General features: G+C 31.6%; 1 protein-coding gene across 8 annotated transcripts; it reads right to left on the reverse strand.

The window, feature by feature from the left end:
- Positions 1-7,783: 7,783 nt before the first annotated feature.
- Positions 7,784-12,768, reverse strand: LOC107493537 (sulfate transporter 1.2). Of its 8 annotated transcripts, none has more exons than XR_008010705.1 (8): positions 12,279-12,768; positions 10,939-10,999; positions 10,449-10,549; positions 10,239-10,360; positions 10,041-10,117; positions 8,926-8,974; positions 8,190-8,273; positions 7,784-7,972 (listed from the first exon to the last, which is right to left on the reverse strand). XR_008010705.1 is itself a non-coding variant. In XM_052263408.1 (8 exons), exons 3-7 carry the CDS (start codon positions 10,306-10,308, stop codon positions 8,219-8,221), a joined length of 318 nt encoding a protein of 105 aa, XP_052119368.1. In that variant the 5' UTR covers positions 10,309-10,360; positions 10,939-10,999; positions 12,279-12,765; the 3' UTR covers positions 7,784-7,972; positions 8,190-8,218. The 8 variants fall into 8 exon arrangements, 2 of the variants coding, with proteins under 2 accessions (XP_052119368.1, XP_052119369.1); XM_052263408.1 differs by lacking the exon at positions 10,449-10,549 and adding an exon at positions 9,319-9,385 and having other exon boundaries at positions 12,279-12,765; XR_008010702.1 differs by lacking the exons at positions 10,449-10,549; positions 10,939-10,999 and adding an exon at positions 9,319-9,385 and having other exon boundaries at positions 8,926-9,165; positions 12,279-12,765.
- Positions 12,769-13,032: the final 264 nt, after the last annotated feature.

The raw sequence follows: 13,032 nt of genomic DNA on the forward strand, positions 1-13,032 counted from the left end.
TATATATTTGTAAATAAGATATTTTCATAATAAACATAATATTAGAATTTTTCTTTCACATGCGACTATTATGGTAATTAATAAAGTATTTATTATATTTTAATTTTGGAGACATAATGTTCTAAAGTGCTAGTTAAAAGAATATTGGATAAGATTTAAATATTAGTAGAATTAATAATTAGTTAATAAAAAATCCATTAGCTATGATAAATTGGTAATGAGTTCGAGTTCTATGATTATAATGAAGAAATTAAACAAAAATTTGGTCAAAGAGTTTGAATGAATAACAAGATGAGTTTCTTAGGTCATTTATAATTCATTATAGTAATAATAACAAATTAGAGTTTAACAATCAAATCGTACTCTAAAGGTTAACTAAGAATTAGAAAGATGTAAAAAATTATATTTTTGTTCTTCTCGAATTCTTAGTAAAAATACAATTATCTCAAATTGTTAGATTATCAAAAAGTGTTGTTAGATGTCAACCTTAATTAATAAATTTAGTATGACTAATTCACTTTCTGCTTGGTATTGAACATGTCGGATCATACACTAACAATACAAGTATTCTAATCTTTACTAAAAATTATTTAATTATTGTTTTGATTCGATCAAATAATTAATTATTTAATTAAAATAGGATATTATTATATTCTTCACTTACACAAAAGATATAACAATAATATGATAATTAAAATATTAGATAACGAATAAGAATAATTATTTATTCTATGATAAATTTTAAATATAGATAAAATTTTAAATGAATTTGTCTTAAATTGAATTGGATTTTATTTATAAGATTTTAATTTAATTAAGATGAAATTTAAATTTAAAATAAGATTTAAATATAAAACCAATAACAGATCTCATACTTGTAAATATATATTAATAATAAAAACAAAAAATAAAAAAACACAATTTTATTTTTTTATTTTTACGTATATCTTATATTATTAACTAATTTAATCACTTATTTTTAATATAAAGCTATCATGGATAATTTTACTTATTTCTTAATCTCAAACACATATACACACTTTTCTCTTCTGTAAACGACTGTTATTTCAAAATGCAATCAAAACAAACTCTCTATTTTACTCCTCCACTTAATTTAAATTATATTCAAATCTTTTATATTTTCATTCGTTTAAAACATAACTAAATCCAAACTAAGAAATAGGTTCAAAGAAAATAACGCTAGAATTGTGGCAGTGGTTTGAGGACTCTTTGAAGTTAGATCTACTTCCTGGTTGTTAACTGGTTATTTTTTTTTTTCATTTTTTCAACTTTCAAATGTGTAAGTGGGTTTCTTTGGGAATTTTGCTATTGTGTCCAAAGTTTGAAGTCTATTCTTCTTGTTAGTTTGTAATTTGGAAAATATGATAGGAAAACAAAAAATCATTAGAGGAGCTTTCTAATCAGTCGCATATTCGCAAATTTTTTTCATAGACAAATTTATTAGAGAAAAATTACTTTTGTAATTGTTAATTTTTTTTTAGCAAAAATAGTTACTTTATTGATTTGTAAAAAAATAAATAGTTGATGTACACTTGGACAACAATAGAAATGGTTTCACCAAAACATACATAGTCATCATCCATGACCAATTAAAGTAGAAACTAAGAAAAGAAAAACTGAGAGAGAATAAAGCTAATCTCAATAACAGGACATAGTCTTTCTTTAGCGATAAAACTCCTCCGAGACCTTTCCTGCACTGGCAATGATTTTAAGGCTTAGTTTGCTAAAACTTTTTGAAGAGGTGTTTATACTTTTTAAAAGTTCAAGTTCTTTATTTTCTGTTTGGTAAATAAAAAAGATCATGTGCTTATACTTGCGGCTTTTAAAAGATCGGGGTACTTTTGTAAACACTTAAGATAGAGCTTTTCAAAGTTGACTTGTACTTTTCAAAATTTAAAAGTCTAATATAACCCCATATGTTAACTAATTTTCAAATTTAATGCTTGCATTTATGTCTATTACAGTATTTTTAAATTTTAAAAGCTATTTTACCAAATGCAATTATTGTTGCTTGTGTTTATTAAAAGCTATTTTTAATTTAATTTACAAAACATAAATGTTACAGCTTTTAAAAAAGCCATCTTTTAAAAGTTAGCTTTTATAAGATACTTTTGAAAAGTAAAAGTTTTACCAAACTAAGTTTAAGCCGATTAGTAGGCTTATGCTTAAATATCAGTGCATTTCGAGCTGACCATATTTTTCAAACAATTATGCAATAAGGCTCCCGCGATGCTTATTGTGGCTGCCACCTCCATGCTTGCACGCTATCTCCTTTCACCATTTTCGAAGAACAAAATTTACTCCAGGTATATCCAGAATATCAATTTTCTTCCATATTTGAACTGACTGAGGATCAACATTAGGGATTTGAGCTTGGAGTTTCAATTTGATTAGGAGACCTACATGCATCATCTTCCAAATAAACACTTTTACCTTCACTGGACATGCATGAAGCGAACAAATTGATCTCCACACTTCTTTTTGCTTAAACACTTCTGGTTAGAACTCATATGGAGAGTAAAAAAAATGAAAAGCAACTCTGTAACCAAAGTTTATCGTGTATGTTCTTTTCTTTTCCTTTTCCCAAATGATCTTATCTTGATTCTACGTTTATTGAGTCTGCATTATTATCTGAGTTGTGTCTGTGGAAAAGGCATCATTGATTAATTGAGAATTCCAGTCACCATTAGGTAGTAAGTAGGAATTGGTTGACCTAGTGAAGATTGTTAACCTCATTAAGCATCTTTTGTCTATAAATCATCTCTTTATTAGCACCCATAACTCTCCAAAAATAGGCAACATATTCCCACCTGCCACTTGACCCTCTTTTTCAGTAATTTTCATCCTTCTAATATACTTCTCCAGCCCCATGAAGGGTTATTACTAATCTGTGCCTTCATGAAATTAGAGCAAGGGAAGTATTTGCTCTTCATCACCTTTGTATAGCAGTGAATTAGTTTTGGAGATTAGTCGCCAGCCTTGTTTTACTAACATAGCCAAATTGAATGATTTCAAGACTTTAAAACTAAGTCCTCCCTGGTCTTTGTCTCTGCATAATGTGTCCCATTCAATCCATTGCATCTTCCTTTCATTACCCTTTTGTCCCCACCAAAATAACATCATCTTTTTTCAATCAATGTCTTTGAAAGTTTAAAACAACTTAGCGTATAAATTGGAACTACTGTGCCAGCCATTTTGATAAGTACTTCTCGACCACTTGCTAAAAGTAAGGATATTGTTCACAAGTTTAGCTTCTTGGTAGTCTTGTCTTTGATATATTTGAACATTTCTTGCTTTGATCTAGTGAAAATTGTAGGGAAGCCCAGATATTTATCCTGAGAACCAATGTGTGGAACCTGGAGCAGCTAGGCAAGTTCAACTCTGAGGTGCTGAAGAGTGTTGTAAGTGAAGAAGACTGAAGATTTAGTCTAGTTAACCACTTGACTACTTACTTGACTAAATTCTTGTAGAATTTGAAGTAGGTTTTGGTATGTTTGTGTGTTTGCTTTGTTAAATAAGATAAGTCATCTGCAAAGAATAAATGACTGATCGTAGGACATCTTCTATTTAATAGTAAACCACTAAACTACTGCCTCTGTCATCCTCTGTGGAAAAGATGGGATAATCCCTCTATGCTAGGTAAGGAATAGATAGGAGAAAGGAGATCCCCTTGTCGGAGTCCCCTTGATGGTTTAAAAAAATCATGTGAATGACCTTCCAAGGTAATAAAGTAGGATACCATAATTACACACTCTTTTAGCCAATCTATCCATTTATCCCAAAAACCCAATCTCTTCAAAACTTTCCATACAAAACTTAATTCCATCTGGTCATAGCCTTTACTTGTAATGACCCAATTTCTGGTACGTCGAACATACTAGAAACTGAGCACTACCAACTTGTCTTCCTAATTATTATCTAACATTTACTATATGAGCCTGATTCGTTCTTAAAAGCATAGTTATTCTGTGAGGTACTTTTTTTTTGAAAACGTTTGGATTAATAAACAGAATCATTCATAATCAATTCACAAATGATAAAAGATAAAATAGTTATAAACAACCACACATAAATACATCACAAGCAGTTGACAACATTTAGTGATTCAACCTTTATTAGAGTATAGACTTTTAGTTAGAACACCTCTAGATATAGCTAGATAATAACCATATACATATATATACATATAACATCCCAGGCCCTGACCTGTTCAAGAAGTCCCTAAGCTGACGCCCAGGCTAGGCTAGCTTAGACTCTATACTCACCTAGTCCATCTAAACTACTAAAGCGAGGGAAAGTACGTTCTAAGTCTTCAAAACTCAAGTCAGGTGGAACGCATCAAAAGGTGGAACATTATCATCTACTACTCCTCTGCACGATTAGACATTGCCATATGACGTCTCTCTGGTACCTCATCAAGTACACATATAACAAAAGTCTCGTACACATGATTTAGGTTAAAGTTCACATACAAACGGGTTGCAGATGTTGGCTGGTCTCATAGTATATACATATTAATAGATAACAGAGTTCACTCTAGACGCAGAAGACTACCTAGAGTGGAATCCTCTTTGCAGAACGATCATCAATGAACTACGAAAGGGTACTCTTGCTTCTATCTGAAGGGGGAAGGGAGAGAGAAGAGGTAAGAACTGGAAAGTTCTTAATAGGGCCAGGGTTATTAGTTACGTTCATTAAGTCAGTTTTGTTTAGCAGACAAATAGCAGAATACAGAGAAGTAGTAAACAGAAAAAATAGATAAATAGAGAAAATAGAGAAAACAAAAAGGAAAACACACGCAAAAGAATACAAAAAAATAAAAAACAGACACAGAGAATAAAAAACAAACAAAGCATACATTCATTCAATAATCATAATAGAGGAAATGCACAACCAAGTATTATGCTTGTCTAGCCCTACTGTAGGTAATGAGCTCATTTGTCGGTTACATACCCGCTCCCGACGTTACCCGGAGTCCTCTAACCAGGTAAGGCTTCCCTGGTGGCAATACCTATCGCAAGAGTCCTTTGACTTGCGGGGCCAACCATTGCAAGAGTCCTTTGGCTTGCAGAGCAGCACTAGCAACCCACTACAATAGTCCTTTGACTTGTAGGGCGGAGCTAGTTAATTTATGTTTGCCTAATACACTCACTGTAAGAGTCCTTTGACTTACAGGAGCACACAAACACACTCACTATAAGAGTCCTTCGACTTACAGAAGCATATAGCATTATATAAGAGTTAATTTATGTGTTATCTCGAAACCTCTGTAAGAGTCCTTTGACTTACAGAATACCATTATAGCTAAGCATCCCAGGGAAGCGCTCTCGGTAGTCACACCACCATCTATCTGACTGCATCAATGTAGTAGATGAACACACAAATATCTCTAGAGATGCCTTAATGCAACAAACGACCTTTCAATAGGCCATCTACTTGTTCTCTATTCTCTTTATCATATTATTCTTTTCTCCTTTGTCTTTTTACTTTACTCTGATTACTCTTTTCTTTGTATCTCTTTACTCTGTTCTGGTTACTCTTTTCTTTTTATCTCTTTACTCTACTCTGGTTATTCTGTTCTCTGTATCTCTTTACTCTACTCTGGTTACTTTTTTCTCTTTATATCTTTAATGTACTCTAGTTACTCTGTTCTCTGCTTTGGTTACGCTTTTCTTTGTTTAACGTATGTATTTAAAGCTTATGTAAATTTTAGTATGAATAGTTAGTTTGTCCCAAGTATAGGTTCATTAACTCTATACTGAAATAATTTAACTTTTCATATAATATCTGACCCTAGGCGCAACTCAAGAACTAACTATGTTGCCCTAGTTCGTTCACTAGTATCTGTTAGTTTCTGTCATTAAAACTTTACAGACTTTTTCTTTGATTTTCATTTCTTTTTTAATTTTTTATCTTTCCTTTGTCTTTACCTCATTAATATTTTATTGGAAGATGTTCAGGTGTTCTGTTGTACTTGATCAGAACATTTGATTCCACTATTTTAAGCCTTTCAGATATACTTTAAAAAATGTAAATGGCTTAGATTGATTGAAAATCTTTTATGTGGACAGCACCTGCAAGAATCCATGCTGAGCATGCAACTGGTTCATACTTTGGTCAGTTTATAATGGTTCAAAATTTCGTTGCTTGCCCAAGCAGGTTGGAGAAGTAGGTCTGTTTTGTGTATCAAAGATGTTTTACTGGCTTGTATAGTTGTATGTAAGCCTAGCTGATATAGTGTTGGGCCTTTTAGTTATATTTTTGTTGCTTTCACTTGAAATTGACTCCAAAATTTGTGTGATGCCATGAAATAAAAAATTTTGGTGGGAAAATATTAGCTACACACAGTGATGGACCCAGAAATATTTAGCAGTGGGGGCAAAAATATAATAAAATTTAGGTATAGAAATTTTTTTTGGCTTTCCATAGTACCCAACAAGTTAAGAACTAATCCATCGTGAATTTAATTTCCTTTTAAGAGTCTGCAATTGGCCAGCAATGAGTTGTTATACATATGAGAAGGAATTTAAACCCCCAATACTTATTTAAACAGATGATTAAACTGATCACTTGACCAATTTGTTTAGATATATTTAAAATTTTAAATTAGAACTATCTATACAAATTGATAAGAACGAGAAATATACACACACTCACTTATTATAGTATTTAAAATAATAAAAATATAATTTCACACAGTATAATATTCAAAATAATAAAAAAAATAATTTATAATGACTTTCTTTTTATTTTTAACATGACTAAATATTATTTTTTATATATGTTCTTAAACAATTATTTTACTTTTTATTATCTCATATTTAATTGTCAAATCTACTTATTATAGTTTTTATGATATAAATAAATTTTTTAACCAAAACAATTACAATATATTAATATATAGATAATATATTTTTTTATTTAAATAATTTTTAAAAAATCACTACTAATTTAAGTTGTATTTAATTAGAAAACTAAATTTTAATTTAATTATCAATTAATTAACTAATATAATGTAGTTAATTATCACTATTTTTTGTGTTTATTTATTTATTTTTTTATATCAAATCAAATTTAATAATATAATTATTGTTATGTGTTAAATTTAAAAAAATATTTTTTTAATATAAAACACAAAAAATTATTTATATTTTATTTTGGAACAAATATAATATAACAAGTGATATATATAGTATTATTTTTTTTGAAAAATTTTGTCGGCCAAATGTTACCTCTTCATTAACTGTGGGTCTGTTCCTAGTTACACAAATAAGTGATGAAATAGCTCAACATTTTGATTTTCATGTAAACTTAGAAATAATTATTTTACATCTTAATATTATTAGAGGGAAGTAATTGAATATATTAAAAAATTAATATTGATAAAGTTAAATAAATTTTTAATAAAGACAAAATTAAGTACACTACAAGAGACACGCCGAATAGCGGCGGTTCTTTTAGGGATTTGCGTTGGTTAAAAATCGCCGCAAAACAGAATTCCAGCGGTTCATTAAGCGTCGCCTATTAGGGGGTGGTAATATGATTTTGCGGCGGTTCTAACTAACCGCTGGCACAACCGCCGCAAATCAAATAATTAATTTTGCGGCGGTTGCAAAACCGCTGCTATTTCAGTAGTGGATTTAAAAAAAAATCTGCGACGATTTTGAAACCGCCGCAGATTTATGTGGGGTTTTTTAAAAAAATGTGACAGTTTTAAACAGCCGCAAGTTCATACAAGAGTTTTAAAAAAAAGCTAATTAACTACTCAAATGGATTATACCATTTCTCTTTACTATAACATATTTTCTTTACATCATATTTATTATACTTGAGATATTAATATAAAGAAACACTAAATAAACAACAGATAGATTGCACCAGCCCAATCCCATCCCCTTCCCTTGATTCCTTCAAAGCTCCAGTTAGCATATACTGCAAGAGCAATTGTCACCTGCCAATTACATAAAAAATTTTAGTTACAATAGAAGAAAATCAAGCCAACACATATCATTAATTTCAGAAACATGAATTTGGTTACTATTTATCATCACTCCCCACAAATATTAATTCAAAATAACATCAATTTATGTTTTCAAGTCTTCCTAAAATTATCCTAGTTCCCTATTAAACAAGAAAAGTAAGAAACTTGTAGTAAAATAACAACATACCCTTAACTGAGCCACATTTTAATAAAGCATCAATTATTGCAGTGTAAGGAGTTCTGAAGCCATATCCTTTGCCTCTCCAAAACCCTATATTTTACATAGAGAAACTGAAAAAGTTGCTGCTAGAGAACCATCTAAAACCAATAGAAAAATTTAAGATAGTGTTGTAAATATTTTTGTTCTGTTATGACTAATATTTGCAATTCCTATAACTGCTAAACAATTATCACAATGAAACTGTCGGTCAGGATCATGGGTCAGAGCAAAACCTTCATTAGTAAGTTATATAATGAGACAAATGTATATATTTTAAAGATAGAAATTTCCCCAAACTAAATAAAACATAAAATGCAATGGCAAACTGCAGAAATTGATATGTAGTTACTTAATAAACAATTCCAGCAGGTACTAAACTTAAATAGAATAAAATTAATACCACTGAAAGCAAAAGAAATCTTCTTGAAAAACTGATTTATAAGCATACACAAATTTATGATTCCAATCGAACACCATTTTAGAAAAATCAAGCACTACATTAATGGTTCCTGAGTTATTCAACATTAAAATTATGGATTAACAGCTATAGATACTTTCATGGTACGTATAGCTGGGGATGTGGGAGATTCACAATAGGCATATAGTTTCATGGTACCTAATAATGGCTTTTTTAAACACTCTTGAACACTTCTGCATTAAATGGATTTCACTTTGCAATAAAAAAGAAAAAAAATATCCATACCTGAAGATTAATGACAAGGATAAATGGAAGCTTTTTTCCCAGCTTCCGACTGCAATTCAAAAGGAGGAACATATGAGAACAAGTTACTTCTTTCCCTTGATCATAAATCCTTTTCCACTAGGAGAAGTCCAACAATTTGTGTCATTGTCATCCTTTCCTTTGTGAAAAGAACCACGCAAATCACTTGGGTTAATAGTGACAGGTGTAACATGGGGTCCAATTCTTCACTCAAAACAGGAGCTGCATGCCATAAGCAATTACATAAGAATGAAATTCTGAATGCAGAGAAGAAAATTAAAAACTTAGAGTTTGCATAAAGGTTAACTAATTGCTTATGCCAAATTGCCTACAAAAAGGACCTAGCAAATAACAAAAAACAAAGGAAAAGCTAACCTGCAGTTCGCTTCAAAGCTAAGGTTGTGATGGCCCATGATACATTCTTTAGTTTGACTCTTGGCCCCTGACAAATTGAATACAGTGTCAAAATATATAAAAGTTAACAAAATACTTTCTGTTCTATTACCTGCAATAGCCCCACTTATCAACCTCCTCAAAGATGGATTCCCAATCTTAAATTTCAGCTTAAACCCCTTCTTCCTTTTCTTATTCATCATAAGGACTTCCTCATCAAATTTGTTCATTTAAATTTGGATAATGTACAAAATATTATAACTATTTAAATTATTAAATATATATATAAATATGCTAAATTATCTGTTATAACTTTAGCTATTTATACTTCTAATTTTATGTAAAATTTCGATTTTCAATTTATAGAGTATGATAGCGTTGACAATCAAATTTTTTAAACAATGTTTAAGAAAACAAATTAAAAAGAAATTAGGAAAACTGGTAGTTCATTATATTTTAGTTAAGTTTATCTTAGGCCACAGGACTCGGATAAATCTATTATACTTCACAGGAAAAAAAAGGAGATAAAACCCAACAGACGTGACAACAAAATAACTAAAAGACAGAGTAGCAGTGTCCAAACAAAGAAAAATTAAAAAAACTCCTTTTGGTAAGATACTAGTTGTCCATGATAATATGATCAGCTTGAATTATTGTTGATTTCATTTGTTTCATATAGCAACCATAATATATACTTTGGTTACCTCAACATCTCTCTTCTCAAGACTTCTATGTAACTCTTCAAGGGCATGGATGACACTGGTGTCTATGTCAGTAACGCCTGCACAAAGAACATAAATTATAAGTTAGTTAATGCTTATAGAAAACTAACAAACCAGAACAGTATGTTCTTGCTAGACATAAAAATCAGACAAAAACCAAGGTAGAATGGAGACACTCACGAGACATTTCAACAATCAAAAACTGGATTTTTGTTTGGTAGTCTCCTTTATCTTGTTCTTCTTCATCCATCAACCATCTTAGTATCCTGGAAGAGTGAGATCACATCAATTTCAAATGCCACCTGAAAAATATTAGAAGAGATTAGTAAGCAGAAACTCAAGCAAGTACAAGAGTTTTGTGAAGTAAATGAACTTATAAGAGGAAATTACTCGGAAGTCACATTAGGACAAAGGGCGAGAAGGAGTCTTGATTAAAACTTCTATGTGAACAAAATTTGTTAATCACAGTCGGAAAATGGAGTTCAAGATCACTAATAGCACCGAAAAAAAAAGGTGAAGGTTAACAGCGCAGGGATATTTATTTAAAAAAAATAACCCAACTATGAAATCTCATTAACCCAACTTCATATATTCTCTCATTAACAAGTTCTATACACATGTAAACTATCACTTTATCACAATCCAATATTTTTGGAAAGTAGCACCAGCTGTAAGGCAAGGCAAGTTGCAGATTAAAGCTTGGAAATTTGGGACACATATATGTGATGTTCATGTTTTTATGATCCTTATTGCAGTGATGTCTTATCTCCAAAAGTGATTAAAATCATATTCTTAAAATTCTCGTATTTTTGCCAATCATAACTTTAATATGAAAAATTATAAGTTAAGGAAATAGACCTTAGTGAGACAAATGAAATACCTTAGAGACACACCCCAAATAATTTTTTTCAAATCTCTGAGATATCCGCGCGTTACAGAACCTGTTTGAAGGCAAACAAAAAGAATACATAGATAAACTTAAGTTAAGACAAATTCAAAATGTTACTCCAAGAGATGTCTAGAGCCAAATTGAAACCATTAAGTAGCCTTGTAATGAACTAAGGACGAAATAGAAACAAGAATGTGCCTAATGTAAATTATCTAAATGAGATCACAAGTGGGAGGGTGGAAACGAGTATTTCATGATATGAGGAACAATTGATCCTAAGTAATATCTCAGGATTGCAAGCCATTCACAACAATAGCAGTTAAAACATGGAGTATCATTTATTAAGTGAAAATAAATAAGATTGTTAACAACCATATTCACTTTTTTTTTATCTAAATAAACTAATTATATGAATAAGATTCCTCATCCAAGTAAACTATACTTACGGTAATCATATATATATATAAAAGTAGTTTCACTTTCCTTAACCATGAATTCATCACACCAGGCCTACTTCATCCTATTACATGCTTGTTTTATTTTTCAAAGTAACATGATTCCCTCAATTAGAATAATCCACTCTCTTGGTTCCTTTCTTCTATTATTCATTTATTCCGCCACAGCAAAAATCTCATTCAGACCAAAAGCACTTGTTCTACCTGTAACCAAAGACATATCATTGTCCACACCCCAATGTAACCCAAATCAAGCTAAGAGCACCACTCGTGACGGTGAACCTAACCGTGGATCTTAGTGGCAGATATGTTTGAGTGAACTGCCAGCATGGCTGTGTCATCAACATCGAAACCAGTGGCTTGTGAATCTGCTCAATGCTCACTCTTAAACCACTTCTTATTCCCACAAATGTGTGTTATACTTTTTGTTTTTTTTTGCAGTGAATTAATTAATTAATCATGCACCATCAAACTAACACAAATTGGTCAAATTCATGCCAAATGCTATGGTGTAACAAAATTTACATACACGTCTACATCAAGAAATGGTTAATACAAATGCTCTATCTCTTCACTTAGGATTGCAAAGAAGCTAATTTTCAGAAGCTTAGACCATACTGTTACATCAAACATTATGATTGCTTCGGATTTCTATATGATTCTAAAAGCAATAAACACTAAGTAATCAAGACTCAGGGGTTCAAAAATTAGGGGAAAATTAAATCAGAATGTTAAATTGGGTAAAGAAAATTTAGGCAAAGTAAGTCGATCAACGTTGTTCGAACCAAAATTCAGAAGGCACAGAGATGAAATTGATGCAAAATTAATTTATCAACAGCCACTCAAATTAAATTGGGGCAAGGGAGAAGAACGAACCAGAGAGAGGGGAGAGGGGGCAATCGGCAACGCACAACAGGGCAAGGGCAAGGGGGAAGGCTGCCGACGACGACACTGGGACGGATGGTTGGGGCGACCGCCGACGACGTCACGGACGTGCACAGAGGAAGGAGAAGACTTGGACGACCCCTTTTAGTTTACCTTCGCGCGCGGGAGCTACACGGTGGAGGGAGGAGATCAGTGACGGGGAATAACGACGACACGGACGTGGTGGCTGGAATTGATGGAGGGAAGAGTCACGACAGCGAGGGAAGGAGACCAGTGATTGGCGCCTTTGCTCTGCTGGGTTCACATGAAAAGGGTGAAGGTTAATGGTGCTGTAATATTTTGGTTGGGGGTATTTTAATGAAACAAAGCCCCATCCCCTAAGGTTATTGGCTGCGGTTGGGCCGTAAACAGCCACCAAATCCAATCAATTGGAGCGGAGTCTGATTACGCAACAAGAACGGCAGCAATCCAGTGAATTTGCGGCGTTTTGGAAAAAACGCTGGCAATTCTCCGTTGCTAAGTCCCGTCTCTTTTGTAGTGGTATAATTAGGATAGATATTCATGCTATGTACAAAAAAAATCTATCCAATTCAAATTTTTAAAATTTTTTAATTTTATTATTTATTAATTTATTTAATTTGTATTAATTTATTTTATTATAAAAATATTCTTGAATAATTATCGGGGATAAATTTGAAAGAAGATAAAATAGAAAAGTATAGTTAAAAGAGAGTGGTGTTATTAC

This window comes from Arachis duranensis, chromosome 6 (assembly GCF_000817695.3).
Source record: "Arachis duranensis cultivar V14167 chromosome 6, aradu.V14167.gnm2.J7QH, whole genome shotgun sequence".
NCBI classification, from domain to species: Eukaryota; Viridiplantae; Streptophyta; class Magnoliopsida; order Fabales; family Fabaceae; genus Arachis; species Arachis duranensis.